The sequence below is a fragment of the Sphaeramia orbicularis genome, chromosome 21 (genome assembly GCF_902148855.1).
Source record: "Sphaeramia orbicularis chromosome 21, fSphaOr1.1, whole genome shotgun sequence".
Classification (NCBI taxonomy): Eukaryota; Metazoa; Chordata; class Actinopteri; order Kurtiformes; family Apogonidae; genus Sphaeramia; species Sphaeramia orbicularis.
Genome location: NC_043977.1, coordinates 40,625,131 through 40,647,332, shown reverse-complemented (window position 1 = coordinate 40,647,332; position 22,202 = coordinate 40,625,131). Strand labels below are relative to the sequence as shown.

Below are 22,202 nucleotides of genomic sequence, written 5' to 3'. Positions count from 1 at the left end.
GATTCACAGATACAACAGATTTACTGTAATGTTTGGAAAGAGCCATTTTCAAAGGATTTTTTTTTTTTTCATCTAGACTATATATGGAGAGACCAAAGTGAAAATCCAGTTCTACCACCCTGCAAAAACTACATTTCAAATAAATGATAGATGTGCAGTGTGTTGTGAAACAATGCAACTGCAGGTTGGAAGAAGATATCCCCTGAGTTTATGGAGCTTTTAGTTCCTGAGGACTAAAACAAATGTATTTTTCATAGTTTTAGACGCATAACTATACTTATAAAACATCATGTGCTGTTCAAAATGGTTGGGTGCTGCACCTAAGTCTTTTAATGGAATATAAAACCTTGGCAGCAAAGACCCTGGGCTTGTCAGGGTTTGGACTTTTAAGTTTTGTTATGCTTCTCCTTGAGTAACTGTGGTTTCTTGAGTGGTTCTTAAAGAGTCAAGTGTGCCTGTGCTTCTTACAGGCTGAAAACAAAAGCAGCTGCAGTCCTATCATTCAGTTCCCTGCTTCTGAGAATTATTTATCTCAAGGAAATGGAACAGACTACCATGTCTGTGGCTCTAACATGTTATCCACGCATGTAGCATGTGATATTTGCGTCTTCACACAGGCTTGAGGAAGCTCAGACTCATATCTGCATGACATTCCATACTGAGCGCAGATCACTTGCTTGTGCTTTACTTGTGCGGCTTCTGTGGAGGAGAATTGCCTATAACTCTGAGGGACCCTTAGGTCAAAGCTGCCAAAAATGGCACTATGCTGTTGAAGTGTTAAAATTAACCCTGGAAGGAGCTGGAACTACTTAAAGGGTTTGGGGTTTTTTTTTATCATCGTGAAGTTTTCTCAGTACAGTGCAAAACTGAATATTTTCATCTTCACAAAGATGAGAAAGATGCCTTCACAGGGTAGAGTTAAACCAATTAAATTAGCAAGTCCAATGCAAATGCTGTATATTAACACATCTATAGTTGAATGAAATACATGACAATTAGAATATCAACATGATCATAAAAACAGCACAATTAAAAAAAACACAAGTAGCACTTTATAAAACAAAATGACAAGAACATGGAAGAAGAAACAACATAGTGAATTAAAAGCCAAGGTAACACAGAACATGTACATATATCATAAAAACAGGCAGTGCTGGGGGGGGGGTTCTATACAGGGTGTCCCATAAGTCTCCATACATAGGAAAAATAAACGTTTCTTGACATAAACCATTTTTATTTATATAGTATGCTCTATATGACTGCCATTTTGTCGGGAACAAATTGATCCAAAACACTTCCTGTTTTTTTTAACTTGACGATAAGTTTTGCCACAGTGTCGTGTGTGATACTCGTCCCATGTTTTCTGTTAAATTTGCTTGCAACCATACGACTGCTTGCTGAACCGACCATCAGCATGATTTCAATTCGTTGCTCTTTATTCAAATGCATTCTTTGGGTTATCTGAAATATAAAGAAATACATGTTAGAACCATATATGTATGGAATGTATTATGTCTCCTATGTATGGAGACTTATGGGACGCCCTGTAATGTGGGATTCTCTGCAGAGTCTGGGGCTACACCTGTAGAAGTATAACCTGAGCAACCTTAAAATGACAAGTGGCTGTAAAATGTCAGACAGGTTGGATCTAGCCCATGCGAAGATTTGTTTTTTTTTTTTTCCTCTATGTGTTATTTTTGTTTCTGCTGGAAGTATAAAGGTAGATTGAACTATAATCCACATACAGGGACACCAGTAACGGAAAAGTTGGAAACTAAAGATTTAATTTGTCATAATGGGTTGCTGCTGTTTATTGTAATTAGTGTAAAATCTTCATCTTATCTAAGTATCTGTTTACTACATCAGAGTAAAAATTACTATACTTCCTTGTGAAATGTTAGGAAGTAAAAATATAAATGCATATAAACTGGAAAGTATCTCAAAACTGTGCTTGAGTACATGTACTAATAAAGCTACATCAATAGCACAGCTTACACAAAGATTTGTGAAAGTAATCCTTGAATAGGTTGTTTATGTCTATTTTTCACACATGTCAAAGCAGTATTATAAAAATTAGGGTCAAAAATGTTGGCACAATAGAAATGTTTATCAGCCAGTATCAATAATTATCACTATAAATGTCAAAAAATTATTTCTTTCATATATATGGATTTATTTTTAATGTGATCTGTGCAAAAGTTCAGTTGAAGTTAATTTTTCATAAAAGGTGTAACAAGATAAAACAAATTAAAAGGTAACAAGACAAAAACACATATGTATTGACATGTATTATTCATTTAATGTCAGAAAATGTAAAAAGACTTGGGAAATTAAATAAATCCCACAGAATAACCACTATTTCAGTTTTCCATTTATAAATTACACTACATTTATTTGAGAAGCAGTCAGTTAAATCACCATGATTATCATTTAAAAGTCTTAAAGTGTCTGAAACCTGTTAAACCTGTTAACCTTTATTGTTCTGAAGTATTTTAAGAGGCTTGTGTTTTCTGCTCAAAGCTAGTTTGTCTGACACTAGAGGCAAAAACCACACACCAGTTGTAGCTCAGTCTGAGAGGGGCAGATGAGATGAATATATCATCTATAGTTACATGATAAGAAAAGAACTGAAAGTGTAGATTTCAACCCAAGCCTGTATCTTAAAATGTTAAGTTGAACTTAAAGCTTTTTTCATTGGATTATAAGGACAATGGATCAGTCAGAGGTATAGCTGTCCACATATTTATTTAATCTTTCAATGAAACCAGTCATTTTGCTTTGGTTTTGTTAAGGACTTATTTAATATCCCACATTGCTGATGATATATTGTTTTGTTATCTTCCTCTTAGTTAAATTACACCAAGGAATTTTGACCATCGCAATTCTGGGTCATGCTTGCCAGACAGGAACAGTCCTCATCCTGTTTGGCAGTTCTTTATGTCATAGTCGCTCAGCAGGTTAAACATGAACATTGACTGCTCTACCCTTCTGGGAGGAGGTCCACAATATAGCCAAAAAACTTTTGGGCAATGACTCTGCATTCCCCTTCCTGACTTTTTACCTAGGAAATATAGATTTAAAACTACCCAAAAGGGACAGATACCTCTTGAAAATTGTTATGATGGTGAGCAAAAAGGCCATAACAAGGCGATGGCTCTGTAAGGATCCACAAAGTGTTAACCAGTGGATAGACATGGTGCTAAACATCCAACATATGGAACAGATGACTTACAATTTAAGACTGCAGAGGAACAGACAGAAGGCACTCTGGGAAAAATGGGAAACATACCTCACTCACACAATGAGCTGACAGTCTAGCTTAGACTTAATGCTCTTTGACATATGTGATAGATGTTGATACTACTGCAGTTACAGATGACACGCCTGATCCCCTCAGACTATTGTTGTTACTATAGTTACTTTAATCACTTTGTAAGCTTCAGTTATGTGGTATGTAACTGTTAGTTTTGTAACTGATTTTTACTTACTTTTTTAGAAACATATTCTACCATGTTTTTTTTCCCTCCCTAGGTATGGGTTTGCATATATGTGTGTGTATGTATGCATGTGTGTGTATGTATATAAGTATGTGTATTTAAGTGTATATGTTTGTATATGTGAATACATGAATATATACAGTATATATTTTCTTTTTCTTTTTTTTTTTTAATTTCATTTTAATTTACATTTTTTACTCATCTCTCTTTGTGTCTGTTTGTCCACTGGTTTGTTTAATATGGAGTATTTACTCTTGGAACAGCTGTTTTGTATATTATGTTTGGAAAAATTATGAAAAATAAAGTACAAAAAAAAAACATTGGTTGCTCTAATTCCAAATAGTTGTGATGAATGTGTGGGGTGTGGCCAAATGGCACACGTTATACATTCTACACATCAAACAACATTTCTTTTTTGGTCCTCAAGGACACTGTTGTTAACATGTTGGCTTTTAATGATGTTTGAGCCAGGAGCAGGTGAGGTAAATGAATTGTCTGTCAAAAAAATTGAGGAGTTAGTTCTCAGAGACAAATCTGAGGATTAAAGCTTGTCAATACTCATCCAAAACAAAGAATTCCTCACTTCTGCTAACCATTTTTCACTACGTCTCTGCCTACTCATTAAATGAGAACTAGGAACTGTTCAGCATTAATCATTGTTAAGTAATTAATGCCCTAATGACTAGAGGAGACTATCATTTATAGTCACATCCTGGGTTTTCTGGCTGTAATCCTAATTTTGCACATTCCATTTGAAGTGGCTTTATCTAACCTTTATTACCTGACTGGACCTGGGTTACATCAAATGGTTAATTACTTACTGGGGGATATAGTGGCCCACTTTTCTGATGGTCTGTTTGTCATGTGCTAAAGTGGTACCATTTCCCACTGTGTCATTTTAAATGTGCTGAAAATTTTTTTTTTTTTTTTCCCCTCAAAAAATGCCTGACCAAAAAAGTTCACACTTGGATTTAACTAAGCAAACAGTTCAGATCCTTCCATTGAATATTTACTGGAGCGATTATGGTGTTTCAGGTCCAACAAGTTCTGTGACCCTAACCTGACGCAGTGAGTAGCTTCTCATTTCTTAAACAACCCTCAGACTAGACAATACCAGGGGCCATGGAGTTCATCCGGCTTGTTAAACAGGGGTTCAAGGCTCATGGGACGTCATTGTCATGTATGAATTGGCCACCACAGAGTCCAGACCTGACCCTCATTGAGAACCTTTGGGATGTAATAGAAAAGTCTTTACACAGTGGTTTGACTCTCCCATTAACAATATGAGATCTTTGTGAAAATTTAAAGCAAGTCTAGATGAAAATAAATATTGTGACTTATACTGTGGCTTTGCATAAGCATTGTGTTCCATAAACATTGCCACAGTGCTTGTGACCTGCAGGCTGTGTACGTCACTGACCAATTCAAGGTGCTGTTTTGTGAAACTACTCGACCTCGGAGCTGTCAGTGGGCTAAGTCAGCTGCTGTGCTTCCATATAATGTCAACTGAATTCGGAGCAAACTTTTGTAAAGTCACAACAAAGAAACGGCAAATTACAAATTCATGGGTTTCCATTAGTGGTCTGAATAGTATTGTCAGAGGGTGGCGCTGTAGGCATTGTTACGCATAGTTCTGTTAAGCAGTAGAAGAAGTAGAATAGTAGCGTAGAAGTAGTGCATTTTGTAGCTGTTTTACACCTAAAGGGGACGTATTTTCTTCCCAACAGATGACATCAATAAATAATTTAGTCTTATCACTCCACTCTACATTTTGTATTTATGGTCATGTTTTTGCATTTTATCAGAATATATGGGAAAACTCAACATTCAACTGATCAGTCGCAAGTTAAGTCTTCGCCTTGTCAGAATTTATTTGGAAAAGATGCTCCAGTTCCCCTATCAGGTGTTTGCTGTGCTTTAAAAAAAGCAAAAAACACCTCCATTGAGTTTTTAAAATGTTATTTTATTGTTTCCACCAAGTGTTTTCTAATGCAAAACTTCCCAATGTGCATTAAATGCGTTTATGGAAATATAGTAAATGAAACTGAGTTAACAAGTGCCAGGTAATAGTAGATAAAAAATGCAAAATGTTACAAAAAATGAAAATGAAAGAAGCAGTGAAGTTGCTAATCTCATCTTTATTTAGAAGAAACTGACCAGGAACTTGATATATACGCAGAAGTTCAGGATTTCTCTTTTACTTCCAAGAATTCATTTAACGCACTGTAAATGGTGAACATTTTCTGCAAAATAATTTTTTGTGATCAAGTCTGTCAAAGTCATTATTACATCACTACAATGATCTAAACCTAACCCCAACAACAACAGTAATCCAAAAAAAAAAAAAGACTGACTATAACTCACAGCATCACTTACAGCGTTTAGCATCGTGACCTGTGTTGTGAGAGTGGCCTTGTGGTTCTCTTATATAACAAACGACCCCCAAACATGCATACATGCCCACAGAAGTGGCTGTTGAGTCAGAGCCAGCATTGGAAAGCAGAGCGGCTGAGAAAGCAGCTGGTTGCCCCCCAGTGATTATGGTGGAGAAAAGACCCCACCCACAGCCTGGCTTTGGTTAGAGAACAGGCCTGTTGTTGGACACCAGACCCAAACAAAGACGACCCTGTCCCTTTCCTCTCGCTTACCCTACTCTCTGTATCCAAGCTTTGATTTCCTCTGTGGTTGGCCAACAGGTATCTCTGACCCAAAGATACCTGAACCACTCCCTTCATCTCCCCTTCCATCCCCAGTCCCTCTGCTACCTGTACACCCCACATAATCCTGAGGACACAGAACTAGCTGATTAGGGAAACCTTATATGGTGGGACTCGTCTGATGGGATCAAAGCGAATCTGGCTGGTCTAAAGACCCGGTGGTAATCAGCCATGACTGTTGGACTGCCCACAAAAATACTTTGTTACCTCCTTTGACTGCTTTTGAGCTATTTTATTAGAAATGAGATATGTGCTTGTTTGTTGTGAACATTAGCATCATTAAGTCCTCCATTGGGAAAAATGGTTTGCCTTGACACATTCTTATCTTACAAATCAGTCATATCTACCCTAGGTCAAGTTAAAGGGTCAGGTTGGACATTTTAGCACCAGTGCTGAGGCTAAGTGATGTTCTGCTGTGGATGAGAGCATAACCACTAGACTCCTATGACAAAATGGTAATTAACCTGAAAGAGCACCAGAGTTTCTGGTCTATCACTCTCTTGATCGGTAGGTTGGTTCGTGTTATGGAGAGACTATGGTGAAGGTCCAGACTAACAGGTTAATCCTCCAAAGTTGCACAATAACACAAGAAACTACAGTCCTGGCCAAAAGTTTTGGTAGTGACACAAATTGGCTTTTTAAAGGGTACCTGTGGTGAATTTTCATTGCTAGCTATTTCAAAAGTTCACGTATAATACTAGCAGTTCTGTCCAGTAACTTACATTATAGCCCATTGTCAAGTGTGTGCAAGTCACTGCTCCATCGGTCAGGCATGGTCAGATACATGCTGCCTCCTTCTAGCACCGGTAGTGATGCAGACTGATTGATTTGTCTGATTAGCTGGGCTATGATTGACTGGTCACTGACCCCGTGCAGCAGACACCAGTCTAAGATCACACATTATCGGCCAGTTCTGGGTCATGTCTCTAGGACAATGGTGGAAGCTGACAGTTGCGCAAACATTAAGTGCAGAAATCCCGGAAATCCACTCAATCTTGCTCACTGACTGCTGCTTGTTTACACACTATCAATCACCTGGAATCAACGACGGTATGTCACTTCTGGTCAGCAATGGCTACTCCCCCGCGTGTAAATTCACGCAATAAAAAAGGGCCAGTGTGGTGCATTTGTAGCGGCTGTACGTGTGCGTTGTGAATAACTTGCCAAAACACGATCCTCTCTCTCTCCTTGCCATTTATTCTGGCAGAAGACACAATATCGGTTTCACACAGGAAGAAAGCACAGCAAAACTGCCCTTTTTCTCAGTAACAAAGTAAATACAAAGTAGATAAAATGCATACCTGGCAGAAAACACAATATCGGTTTCATACTTTCAAGATAAAAAAATTTTAAAAAAATCAAAGTTAGCTAACACCACAATCAGACCATGAACATACATAAAGAACATTGCCATTCAAAAAACATACTCAACCAACAGGGAGCCAATCATTACACAAACACAACGGTACATAAAAATCATTCAAATATGACATAAAAAAAAAAAATTAAAAAATGTAAAATAATGATGAACAAACATGTGTGTACTCACCAGGAAGAAAGTACAGCAAAACTACCACTATCTCCCTGGGGTGCACTACCCTAGTTTGCAGGGGTGTGGTGTTTAATGTCCCTAAAATAAAATTGTAATTAACACAATAAAACAGTGTGAGATGGCAAGTGCAATCCTAGACTATATACATTAACTCCGTTACACATTTATGGCAATTTTTCTCTGAATTTGAGCCTCTCTTTGTTATAAGTAATACACAAAGCACAATTAATGTCATAAGCATTACCACAGTACAGTAGTACAGGTACACTTTAAGTAAATTTATTTATTTGCCAGTTAAGTCTCTAAAACTTATGAAATGCCACTAATCATTTTTCAATGTATCTAAGAAACATGTAGAACAAAATCTAAAACAACTGATTAGCAGGTTTGCAAGTATAAAATCTGTGTCACCGTCAAAAGTTTTGGTCATCTTTGCAATAAATGGAGACAGGGGTAGCATCTCCTGTAACCTATAGGATTAAAGTTTTTGTCTAATGAGTCGGAGAGAACAGTAAATAACAGCTTCAGTTACCTGCCAGCAATGGATGTTTGTTTAACCTGCTATCTACTGTGTCTAATACCCTGACTATGAATGAGTACCTTTAAAAACAAACTAACCCCTTCAGTACAGTAGGCAGGAGTATCTGTAACCCTGTTTTATCTGACTTCATCAGGATGGCATCATCTCAGTCAAGGACATCGACCTGGTCATGTCAGAGGGACTAGGAATGCGTTACGCCTTCATTGGTCCCATGGAAACAATGCACCTTAACGCACCTGAAGGTAATGTACCCACTATGTGTCATTTCAGGATGAGAGGGATGGGTAATCTGGGCAAAAGGTCATATCACAATGTGTCTAATTATGATTACAATCAACACTTAATATGTTATCTTTCCTCTAAATTTATCATCTAAAGACTATAAAGAGACAATGAATATCTGTATTTGAACATTTGACCTACGCGATATTACATTACAAACAGCACAAGTTCAACTGTACATAATTATATTGGTTTTGAAATGATGACTGATACCTGGATTTATTGGATACATGGACTGTTGGAGTTGGTAGTGCAGAACAACATGATAATTAACATTAAAAGTTCAAATATTCTGATTTAAAAGGAGATTTTAAAGTTAAATTCTATTATGCAGTTATCAAATACAAAAGCTAATACTAATGTGTTTTGTGTATTTATTTAGTTTTTTTTTTATACATATACTTTATAATTCCCCCTTTTGAAAGAAAGAAATCCAAAGTCCACTTCAAATCAACTTTGAATTAACATTAAATCTATTGTACAAATTTCAACAGATTAATGAAATGTCCCTTAATATAACACAAAAAACAAACATCAACCCCTTTCCACTAGTGAAATATCATGTTGTTTGCTGATATTTGACGTCACTCAATAAGGCCGGTACTGATGTTCAGCTGATATGTATGTAAATCCCTAATGTCAGCTGTATGTTAAACTATACAGCTGCTGATGTGCAGATTGGTGTCTGGACATGGGCTTTTTGACGTTTTCATCTTAAGTTTCAGAACAGAAGTAGGATGACATAACATGACACAATCTCTGCCATTCAATGAAATAAGACATTTTTAACATAAATAAAATCATCACTGTAACATCATCACATTGCTGACATTTTATCACAGTGCAGTTTTGTACAGATATTCATGACTTAAGAGAATTAATCCTAATGAATGTTTGTGCTTAGTGTAAGTCTGTTCTTACTCTTGTAAACATGTAGATGATGGACAAATGTTTGCATCTACATTCAAGGTTCCTGGAGGATGAATCCTGCCTGACTGTTTTTCTGTAGAGGTTCTCATTTATGTCAAATGTGTGAAAGCGTCAACAGATACACTCTCATGTTTCAGTGTTACATACATGTTTCATGGTGTGTGTATCTGTGTGTGTCAGGGTGAGTAAGAGTGAAACCTCAGGGAGATGGAGAATATCAAAGGGGAGTGTGAAACCCAGAGAGTAACCCTGACTGTGTACACATACAGGAAAGGACGCTTTGGCTGAACAAAGCAGCCTTTTGATGGGAAGCGATGAATGCACTCCCTCACACCAGTAATCCAAAACTCTCAGAGCTCTCACTGCGGCCTTCAAACAAGGTGCCAACTCTACCTGTAGTTACAGTGCTTAGGGTTTCTACTGATTCTTTTTTTTTTTCTGCTCAGGAAAAAGTAGAATGATCATGTTCTCAAAAGATCGCAAAGACCTACTCCTGTTGTGACTTCCCGTCCTTAAATCATTCCAATCAGATACTGGAGCACTCAGGCTCTCAGTCTCTGTCTGTCTCTGCTCTGCCTCAATGAGTTGGCTTTTAACCATGTACCTGTACAGGGGAGCATTATCCTTAAACCAGCGCTCCACTAAAAACTGTACAAACTGTAAAAGAAAAAACAAAGCAAAAAACTATTGTCTTGCAGGTGGATCTGAAATCTAGCTTTGTCTTTTATGCAGCATATCAGCTGTTGTCATCTATTGATTCAACTGGTCTTTACAGACATCTCCTAATGTTCCTCTTCAGCTTTCTGTAAACATGCAGTGTCAGTCATCTAAACCATACTGAGATTGTTCTTCTTGAAGCTAAACTGTTTATGGATGAGCTATTATACAGAGAAAAGAGACAAGATCCTTCTAGGGGTCCTGCCATTGTCCAAGTATTTGAGTTGTGTGTTACCATTTAGCATCAACCTCCTCAGACCCAGCTATGGGTTTTCTGTCCACATTTGTGGACAAGAGTTTCACAACTTTATACAAAAAAAAAAAAAAGAAAACTGTCCACCAAAAAGAACATTCCATAAAAAATGTTAAAACTGCATCTGAAAAAACTGTTGCATCATGATGTTTCCAGTATAGGCACTTATTTAATAAAAAACAAAAAAAGCTTGTGCTTTGCTGATATTTCCTGGGTCTCAGGAGGTTAAGTCCACCTCTCTATGTGAAACAACAACCTCAGTACATACTAAAATGTCAGACTTTGACACAATCGTCAATCTTTTTTCCCTAACTAAAACAGTTTTCCCTTGATAGAATTTCGCAATGGTATTCTGTCTCAGTCCTTGACTTAGTGCCATGTGTGATTCATTTAATAATATACAAACTAGCCAAACAAGCTTGAGAGTATTTTCAGCATTCCAGAATAATAATGGTTCTAGACAGACCTTTCACCTCCTTCACTGCAACAGTGCTGAAACCAATTGTGGAGATGCTGTAGATCTAGATATGTGAGATTAACAAAGTACCCCCAGACCAATAGACATGATGTTGCAGAACATGATGTTTCATGCTGCAATGGAAAAGTAAAGCCACTTTTTCCATAACACTATTTAACCCAGTGTTTTTCAACCTTGGGGTCGAGACCCCACGTGGGGTTACCTGGAATTCAAATGGAGTTGCCTGACATTTCTAGTAATTGATAAAGATTATATAAAAAAACCTTAATAATAAAAAATATATGGTGAGTTGAGCGAAACAATCCCCATCCATAAAAGACATGACAAACTCTGAAGCTGAAACAGAAGCACTGTGGTACTGTTTATCTTTCAAATGTTCATTGTGGTCGGTTTCAGATGCTGCAGCTCTTTCATAATTCATAGTTTTAGTTCTTGTTTGTTCAGTATTAATTGTCAGCCTTGTAAATCCAAGCTGGACTGACTGTACATATCCTGACCAAGGAAAATAAAATTCTCACTTTGTGCAGTAATCTACACCTGGCTTTTCTGCCTCCGTCCATAATAATATACATTATATAGACTAAATGTATCTAAAATTAACATTTATTTGCAACATAGTATAGCAGACTATTACATGATAAAAAACCAAATTAATTTTAGCAAAAAAAAAAAATTATCCATTTGGAATGTCTGGGGTCGCCAGAAATTTGTGACGTTAAAATGTGTTCACGAACCAAAAAGGGTTGGGAACCAGTGATTTAACCCCCTTACCTGTCTACAAACACCTGATACTTGCCAAAAACTGGGCATCAGGGTAGATTTTTTTACTGCTTGGAAAAGACAGAGAAGGAGAGTAGATACAGAAGTCTCATTTCCTCTCAGATCGCTTTACTTACAATACGCTGGAAGGTAATTGTGGTATTTTTATCCTAACACAATGCCATTTCCACCTGTGTTTTAATTCAGTGTTCATTTTCAATTCAAATCAGTTGCTACAATTCATCTTTGGCAACGTTCACACTGTAGGCAAAAGTGCCTCAAGTCTAACTTTTTTGCCCGTATGTGACCCATATATGAGGTTTTTTTATGACAGACTGAACAGCACAACTCAGATGTTTTTAAATCAGACCCACTTTCATATGTGGTTCTAAATCCGATACATGGTTTCCAGTGTGACTTCAGTCGAACGGTCATGTCGAATTCCATCCATCTTTTTCGTCACTGAAATGCTACAAACATCACAATTCTGCGCTGGAGGAGGCGGAACCCAGAAAGGTCCATATTTACATCTGTAAACATAGCATGGTGCACGTTCTTCTGCACATGCAAAAAATCTGAATTGAGCATTTAGACCTGCAGTGTGAATGTGACCTCTGATAATCATAAGATTAAATAACCCATTATCATGAGAATATTAAAAGTTGCTTCTCCTTTATCTCAACATAAGAAAGCTTAAATCCCAGAGGTTACATGATAAATTACCCAGTTATTACAAGAAAATGAATACCACTATAGAGAGAATATGATAACTGACTATTGATTTCAAGGTAGCAACATCAAAAAATTGCAGGCATTGCTCAGATTCTGTATGTAACACCACCAAATATCTCATATTTCTTTTAACTGCCTTTGGTTTCACATGAACTGCTGTAACTTAACCAGTGTCCCTTCTAAAGCCTAATAGAATGTAAAAGAAAAACAAACATCTGCAACTTTTTGGAGTTTTGTGTATTTAAAAAAAAAACAAAAACCCTACCACTACAAAATTAACAAAATCTTCGAGAACCATCTGTTATTGTTTTTAAGGCATTAAGTTAAACATTTAAAAGAAAAATCAGCTATGACCAAGGAGAAGTTGTACAGTCAGAAAAAAAAAAAAGGTACGACTTGAAGTAACGCCCACGCTATCTGTGAGCGAGTTTGGTTGAAGGTAGATGGTACTTATCACACTACTGTGTAAAATATAGTGTCCTACTAAGTTTCATGTAAACATTCAAGGTTCAGGTTCAGCTGCAGGAGTTTGTTGGCACTGTTTGTCTGAAATGTAACCTCCAAAACTATAGCACAAGTTAAGACTTTGCATTAATGTTTCAATTTGTTTAATTATTTTCAAAGGTGTCACACTTTTAAGTCTTCGGTGTGAAACTTCAGTTCAGTGTGACAGAGCTATTTCACATGGACGACGTCTGACTCGCCTTCATTTTAGAGGTGGTGTGAAGCGGTCTGAGCTCACCTTTATTAGGTTGCTTTACTTCGGGGGTTTATGGCTTCAGACATCTAATCCTTAACTGCTGTGGTTCTTATCACAAAAATGTCAACAAACTATACTTCTTACCAACTTTATGATACATTTTGTCTAATCATTGATAGTTTTGGGGTCTGATCAAGACATTTGTCAGGTGGTACCATGATTCACTTCCAAATCAAGGATTCTTATAGGTTGTTTTTTTTTTTTTAAATTCAAATGTTTATTCAGAACAGTCATACAAAATATTATATATGACATCAACCACAATAAGTACACCATTTTTTTTGTTTGTTTGTTTGTTTGTTTTTTTAAAGAAGGAGGAAAAGAGAAAAAAAAAAAAAGGACAGTAAAAAATTATATCAACAAGCCTGTACATCTAAATTCTTATAGGTTTTAAATATCTATAATGAACACTATACACATTGTATGTAAGGATCTGTCACCACAATAAAACGTTATCAGTAAAATGACTCAAATTCAATGGCTATTACACTGCAGAATCTTTGCAATTTTATATCATTCTTCAAAGTCTAACTGATGTTGTTTTGGGTGAATATGCCAGATCAGACTGTATGAAACTATCAAGGTTATTTAAGAACATTTGTCCTTTTCTCACCTAATAAATCTTTCCAGCTAAATTATTGCCAGACCCACTGATTAAGGTCAGACTGTGTGATGTTTTGTCTTGTAAGAGTGCTTTTAGCTGCGAGGACTTGTTTCAAGACAGTCCAGTGATAACTCCCTATCACACTTAAGAGTTGAGCAGATTTGCAGTCAAATTGTTTGGACAATCAAGACTATGAGAATGAAATTGTTTTTAAAGTGAAGTGAAATAAACCAAGACTCTGACAAGTGCAGAGTTTCTTTTTGAGTCAAGGCGCAAGAACAGTCATTTATTAACCTTTAATTAGTTATTTGGGCAGCGCGTAAATCACTCGTTAGCCATCATGACTACTTACATCACTGAAAAAATCATTACAGGTTAATAAATGAGAGCAATGTAAGGGAAAAAGTAATAACACTGAATGTTAAACTGTGGAAAGTGTTGACAGTTATTTATAAAATATTATACATGCTCTCATCAAGGTGAAGTTCTCTTTTCAGAGACTGAGATCAGTGTTTTAGGACACTTAGAAGTATTAAATACAGTCTGGGGTGCCAATAAGGGGGGGTAAACTTGACAAATTCATGGGGCCCAGCATTTGTTGGGGGCCCATAGAGCAGTGGAGGGGGTCCAGTGGATACAGGTTAGAAGTTGTGAAAATTTCGTGTAAGATCTGCCGTATAAGAGAGGCATAGAAGTCAGGAGTCGGACGTTAAAAGTATGTTAAGTTTCAGTTTTGTTTTCACGCTAGTGTAAGTGATGTTATGTATGGACCCCCACCACCACCACCACCACACACACACCGACAGATCGACAAGATACTAAATTTTATGAAAGTGTCCACAACGTTTACCTTTCATGGGGCCCATAATTGGTAGCGGTGCCCCTGAATACAGTTAACAGAAGGTACCATCTACCGGTAATGCTTTTTATAGAAGGAAGTGTGTCTCAAATACAATCCAAAGACTTGCTTCATTTAAAATGGAATCTCATTTGTGCCTCAGAGATGCATGCTGATACATATCCAACATGTGCTATTGTCTTGTGATGCTGCAATATTTCCATGTCTAGAGATTCATAAATACATACATATAGCCCAGGCCATATACGGCATATGTTACAATGCATATGTGAACGCACTCCAGTGAGATTTGTGTGTACATCAGTGCCCATTTTTCCTGGCATTCCTCCTCTGATCAGCTGTCCTCCCACAGGTTTGGAAGACTATATGAAGCGATATGGGGAAGGCATACAGAGAGTCCTGACCTCCTTTGGGCCTGTACCAGAGTTTTCTAACGAGGGAGCCAAGACCATCGTGAATGTAAGTTGGACCGAGGAGACTGTCCTTCTGCTGAAATTGAATAAAGCTCTCCTTAAAACTAAACCCCATGTTCATTCACAGTGATGTTTGATGCTTCACTTTGCAGAATTTGATACTATCAGGTTGTTTTCACATTCATCTGCAGAAATCAATATAGAGTCTGTACACTCATGAAAAAACTTACATCAGATTGAGTCACAACTGGTACTGATACGAGATCTAAATTTGTGCAATCCAAGGAAAATGTAGCATTGGCAAAGTGTGAGAAAAACCTGGGACTGTGGACTAAAGTGTTAGACATTTCATCTGGAGGAGGTAACAGCAGCCATCCATGCCACAGGAGCTGCTGCACAGTTATAGACCCTCAAACCCATCACCGTTTTTTTGTCATTATTTTTTTTAGGTATAAGCAGATATTTTATAGAAAAATCTAATGAAAATATCCAAACCCTATCAATATTTTTTGATGGTTGAGGTACAATTTCTATTATTGATTATGCCAACACTGAAAATCTTAGGGAAGCTCTCTGAAATTACCAAAAAAATCTGAGTTTGTACAGTTAGGTTTTATTATCAGTGAGGATTAGTATTAATCTAGTGTGCAACAAGGCTAAGATAGAAAACTGAAGCTGTCATTGGTCATACATGAAAAGTGTACTTTTAGGAGAGTGAAAACTTATAGCTTTATAAGATTTTAACACTTTTCACGTAACTGTTTGTGTTTGTAATATGCTTTTGTTACTGAAGGAGAGATTTAATCTCATTGTTCTTCGATACATGTTTATTTATGGCACCATTAAATGTGTAAATGTCACACCACTTGTGACCAAATCAAGGTATGTAGTCTTAACAGATGTTTCCTCATACATGACTTTTTCTCAGATGATGTTTATTTACGGTTCCTTTAGATCCGCATGACTGAAACTTAGGATGTTGTCTTGTCCCAGCGCCATAGGGTTTAGTCATGTGCTACCATGGCTGTTAAAATTTTAGCCACAGAAGGTCATCTTGTGTGAGCACACTGAGCAAGAGCAATAAATAGTTTAAGGTGAACCAGCTTAAAAGGACAATAAGCCGTCAGGCCTGTTCTGCTGTGGTAGTCTGACTAAGGAAACAGTTTCAGCCAAACATTAAGGAAAAAGTCACTGCTAATTTTACAAAGCCATTGTGTTTGAAAGCTGACTTTCGTGCTTACTCTTCAGTTCAGTTTGCACTTACGTAATATCAAATCTTGGCAGTTGAGTGTAAAGACTCATTTATTTGGTTGTTTGGTAATAGGCTGCAGAAAAGAAATAGAGAGATACACCAGCACACCCTAAGTTTGCACTTTGACTGCCATCGTCAAAGATGACCATATTTGGACAAGAGGTGTGAAGTGTAATGAGGGTTGAGGGTGAGCTAGTGCTAATGCTAACTCACTAACTGGCACAGTAAAATGGTAATCTACAATAAATGTTTGCATAACAAAGTAATTTGACAGTAGAGTTTAGTTGTGTGTCAGCAAAGAAATCTTTCAGTCAATCAGCAGAAGCGTTAGAATTCTGATCAAAGACTTTTATTCATGCTAATAAATCATTAATGGAGTAAAAAAATTTAAAGATGGATCACAGATGACACAAACTAGAGTCAAAATAAAGTAAATGAGACCAGAATGACATGTGGGAAAAAAATGATTGTCTTAGAGAAAGAAGTTTAGTGGAAATCAATCAGAGCCAGTATTTTTAGAGCCAGCATCTAGAGGCTGACAGCTGTATTACACTTTAACGCATTTTCACATGAGATTCAATTTAATGTCTCAGTTGTGGTCCTTTGGTCCATTTTGATGTGTCTGTCGTTTGTTGTTGATATTGTTTAAGAATGAAATAACATGCTGTGAATATATACTACATCCCTAAATATAATTTACTGTTCATCTAGTTTCTTTGCTCCCTTATAGCAACATGATGGATATCCAGCTTGTGGACCAAAAAATAAACAAGTGGTGAAAAGCACAACAAACCCCACCCCTCCCACATATTTCACCCATTGTAAGTAAATGGGAAGATTTTTAAAAATCATAAAAAATTTGAACTTTGACCTACAATTCCTAAAATGTAATGGGATCCGTTCTGGGTCACTGGAAATCTATAAAGTCAATTTGGTATGAATTCAACCAATACTTTTGCTGCTACAGACATGTGAAATTTCACCCATTATAAGTAAATGGTGAATTTATTTATTATTTTTAATTCATAAAAAATTTAAACTTTGACCTACTTTTCCCCAAAATGTATTGAGATCTATTCTAGGTGACTGGCAATCTATTAACCAAACTTGCCATGAATTCAACCAATAGTTTTTGCTGCTAGAGTGTTAACAAACAAACAAACAAACTGAACCAAAAAGAATGCCCCTTGCCTCCCCTTCGGGGGGTGGGGTAACAACTCAACAAACTGATTAATCAAGAAACTCATCAACAGGTTAATGCATAATCATAATAAGTGTTAGTTGCTGCCTTGTGTGATACCTGTAGGATTGCAAATAAATTCAGTCAAGGAATCAAGAAAAAAAAGCTGAAACAGGTCATCAGGTTGTGTCTGAACTTCTACTGTTTAAGCTTGTTTCTCCCTACTTTGGAACAGACAAATACCAGTGTCCACAGTCACCCTTTCCTCCTATAAATGGCTGCAGACACAGTGGAGTTGAACCATGGGAAAACATGAACCTTAAACGTCCTCCCTCAATAAGCCTTGACAATGATAAATATAAGAAACATCTGGTGGAAAACATGCTATGTAGGAAACACACCAAACACATACTGTCCTCAGCTCGCCACATACAGGGGTTGGACAAAATAATGGAAACACCTTCACCTCAAGATGATAATGCCCCAATCCATACAGCTAGAATTGTTAAAGAATGGCATGAGGAACATTCTAATGAAGTTGAGCATCTCGTATGGCCGGCACAGTCCCCAGACCTCAACATTATTGAGCATTTATGGTCAGTTTTAGAGATTCAAGTAAGACGTCGATTTCCACCGCCATCGTCTCTAAAAGAGTTGGAGGGTATTCCAACTGAAGAATGGCGGAAAATTCCTTTGGAAACAATTCACAAGTTGTATGAATCAATACCTCGGAGAATTGAGGCTGTAAATGCCGCGAAAGGTGGACCTACACAATATTAAATTATATTTTGTTGATTTTTTTAAGGTGTTTCCATTATTTTGTCCAACCCCTGTACAAGCACAGCTAATGTCATTCACTGGAACACATGACCGAGCAGCAGATAAAGCAAGTGACCACACGTGATTTTTTTTCCCCTACTTTTTTCTGTCGACAGGAGATGTGTGAGCTGATTCCCAGTGACCAGGAGCATCTGTCTGCCCGGAAGGAGAGGAGGGACCAGCTTCTAATGAAACTGGCCAAGCTGAAGAAGGATCACTAAGACAATCCACAGCGGGTCCAACATCTGGGAAAGTTGATTATACTCAGTGACTTAGTCTGGTAACGGTAACGGTTTTAGTCTCTTCTTGTGACCTCTACCTGAAGCTACTGAGCCTGATTTATAGAACAAACATGAATTAGACGTGTGTAATTTCTTAGACATGTGAGTTTCAGGAGGATGAAAGAACGTGTCGGATGAACACAGTATTTCATCACATTTCAGGTTGACAACACATTTGGTAAATTGTTCTACAACGATGAAATGTTGCCTTATTAAGTGTTTTCTATGGATCTAATTGTTAAGTCTAAGGCATCACTACCAATATGAGAAAACTGTACATTCCTTCTAGATCTACACTATATTTTATCTTTTGATTAAAACATGATCACAAGATTAATTAAAGGAGATTAATCAATTCTCTGGTGCTAACCCCATATTATAGCGACACATTTCAGAATTACATCTCAAAGTACAGTATGTCTTAAATGAAGACAGTGGAACGATGCATGTATGTCATTTCGTTTTCAATTCACTTAATAAAATTTTCGTTGTCTTAATCCTAATGGGAAGTGGAACAATACAATCAAACATTATATATTTAAAGAGTGAATCTTCTCACTGTTTTCTCTTGCAAAACAAATCAGTTAACTACAGTGCATTAAATGATTTCTGTTTCCTGAAGAAAAAAAAATAATTAAAAAACATCATGAGTGCTGTTCACACCCGCTGTGACATTTCTGCTCATCTCATGTTGCAAATTTCAATTCACAGTGATACGAGGCCAGAGTGTCCCTCACATGACCATGCAGTTGTGTGACCGACATCTGTCACGTTTCTAGATACCAATCAAACAAATTAAGAACTTATATATAGATGTATGCATTCATGACATGTTTTATTTCCATTGAGACTACCAAATGCCTGAGTGACTGTGTATTATAAAGATTCCTGGAGAACTGTTTTGATTTATGATAAATATTGAGTGACAGAGGTTTAAGTAAGTGAGGTAAATATAACATTTCCATCTCTTTGGATCCCACAGTTTTAACACAAATAAATGCACTTAATTTAATGCATATTTCTCAGTCAACAAAAAAGACAAAAATAAGATTTATGTAATGGCTTTTATTGTTAAGCTCCAGGTTCTTCAAGCACATTTATTCCAATACTGTAGTTAAAACAAATTAGAAGTATTTGTACTTTATCAGTATTTTCAGTTTTGATACTTTATATTATGCTAATTTATTGTAGATCAAGCTACGCCACACTTTATGCACTGAGTACAATGAACCAACCACTAAAGATGAATACATTAATGTGTCAGTAGTTGTACTCCAGTAACATTTTTATTCTGAAATGGACTAGTTTAATGCTTCAACCCCAAATAAAGACTGGTTATAACAGTATGGAAAACTAGAAAAAGAAAGCAGTGGTATTAAAATTTACATTAATTTATATTTCATTGTGTAAAGTATGAAAACAATCCATTTCATGTTTTGTTTGGTCAGTTTTATTCCACATCCATTCCTCACATTCAGTATCCAACTCATTCAAGAAAAAGTTGAGACAATGGATTCAAGGTTAACAATGTGATTGGGATTTGTTCCAAAAGCAGCATACAGGAAAAGTCTAGACCTCCAGGAGCAAAGATGGGCAAGGACGGCCAATTTGTCAACAATATGTGAGAAAATTAACAAAAAATTTCTTAAAGAAAGATAGCAAGTTATTTTGTAATTTTATTTTCTATAGTGAGTTGAAAGATGCAAAGAATCTGGATGTAGAGATGAATATGTAAAGGAACCACTAGAGGTGGGTAATCCCAGGTTCATCAAGTCAAAGTCCTGCCATGTATTGGTTCCAACCCGTTCACTTAACACAGGTGATTCCACTAATTATCCCATCTACCTGGATGAGGAGTTATGCTCATCAAAATGGGCTGTTTCAGTGAACAGGTTGGAACCAATACATGGCAGGATTTTGACTTGATGAACCTGGGATTACCCACCTCTGGGAACCACATGATCAGGATTACTGTGGAGAAATATTGACAAGCTCTAAAATATGCGGTTACATCCAACAGTTAAAGTTAAGTAAATATATTGGCTAAAATTTGATTAGAGGTCTTATTTATGAAATCAATGTAAGTGAATTCCCAAAGGAACTTTGTGTTGGTAAATGCAAGTTATGCAAATTTACAGGATTTCAGTTCTGTTGCAACATGTTGATGGTCATATGAACTATGTTTTCAGGTCAAAAATGCCAATTTCATCACAATTAATGCTATATTTTCATGTCACAAATGGCCAAGTTATATTTTAACTGAATTTACCTGAAAAAAAAAAAGATTCTTTTAGATTCCCCAATTTTTCTTACAAGATTCTATCCTACATATCACATGTTTTATTTTTACAGGTTCAATATGGAGTATGGTTCTGATCCACCCTGCTTATGTTACGCCAATACATACATTAAGAATGTCACACGTCACTTTTTAAATCAACAGTTTTCTAATAATAAGCATTTTTATGAAGAAATAATAATTCTATATTGTTATTTATTCTTTAGTATGATGATAAACTATACAATAAATAATTATGATACTAGTTTTTGCACAGGGATCATTTGTGGAAACGGTGACATGGCTGCAGAGCATCAGTATGATGGGATCTGTAACAACCATGTCACATCCGTCCACTGCCACATTTTGTGTTTTTGTGTCAGCTGTTATTGTTTTAGATCCACAATACTAACATTTATGAATGAGAGGATAATTAGCAATAGTAAGTCTATAAGTTTATTACTAATAAAGTACTGGTACTGACCAGATCATCATGGGTAATGTCACGTCCGTCCACCAGCAAAAGTTTTCACATACACGTGCTATTCAAAATCCAATATTTCTGAAAATACAGCTTCCACTGTCAAATAATATCAGTAGTCTTTGCACAAATGTATTAGCATTATTTCAACACATTTCTATGCATTTCTTACAACTTTTTTTTTTTTTTTTACAAAAATGGCCACTCATTTGACCCCCTAAGTAAATTTTAGCCGATTTACATTAAGTAAACGTATAGAAGTATTGTTACACTGTAGTATTGACTTTTACATATGTAACAGATGACAGTGCAGGACTTAAAGCTTCTTAGCCAAATGGATGGAAGTGTTTGTATACGCACCTTTGAAATAATGATTATACAATGAAATAGTACAGAAAAGTGAACATTTGTCATAGAAGCAGCTTGTAAAGCCATCAAAGTTTAAGCAAAACACATGAAACGGCTGATTTATAAAACAGCAAAAAATATTCCCATTAGCAAATGAAAATGAAGAAAAACATAAATAAATAAATAATAAATATCAAAGTAACTGTATACCAAAGGGGTATGATAATCTACTTTGGCCCTATAGAAAACCACATGCCTTTAAAATGGGCCCTTCTTATTGAGTGCAATGCATTTGTCTGCATAAATGCTCCCCCTACACACCAGCCTGCTGTTAAAGTCAACACAGACCCACAGGTTGCAGTCCAGTCTGACATGTGCCGGTCCCATGGGTGCGTACCGGGGGGGCCCCACCCTGCCTGGCCCCGCCCCTCGGTGTCTGCTCGCGCACCAGGTGATAAGTGTTGAGGCC

The 22,202-nt window shown here is 36.7% G+C and overlaps 1 protein-coding gene across 1 annotated transcript in view; it reads left to right on the top strand.

Moving 5' to 3' along the window:
- Positions 1-19,176, top strand: part of cryl1 (crystallin, lambda 1) — a 49,341-nt gene extending 30,165 nt beyond the window's left edge. Inside the window, exons 7-9 of the mRNA XM_030125304.1 lie at positions 8,441-8,549; positions 15,034-15,140; positions 18,462-19,176. Coding sequence (XP_029981164.1) covers positions 8,441-8,549; positions 15,034-15,140; positions 18,462-18,566 — 321 coding nt within the window. The 3' untranslated portion in view covers positions 18,567-19,176. The remainder of the gene's footprint in view (positions 1-8,440; positions 8,550-15,033; positions 15,141-18,461) is intronic.
- Positions 19,177-22,202: the final 3,026 nt, after the last annotated feature.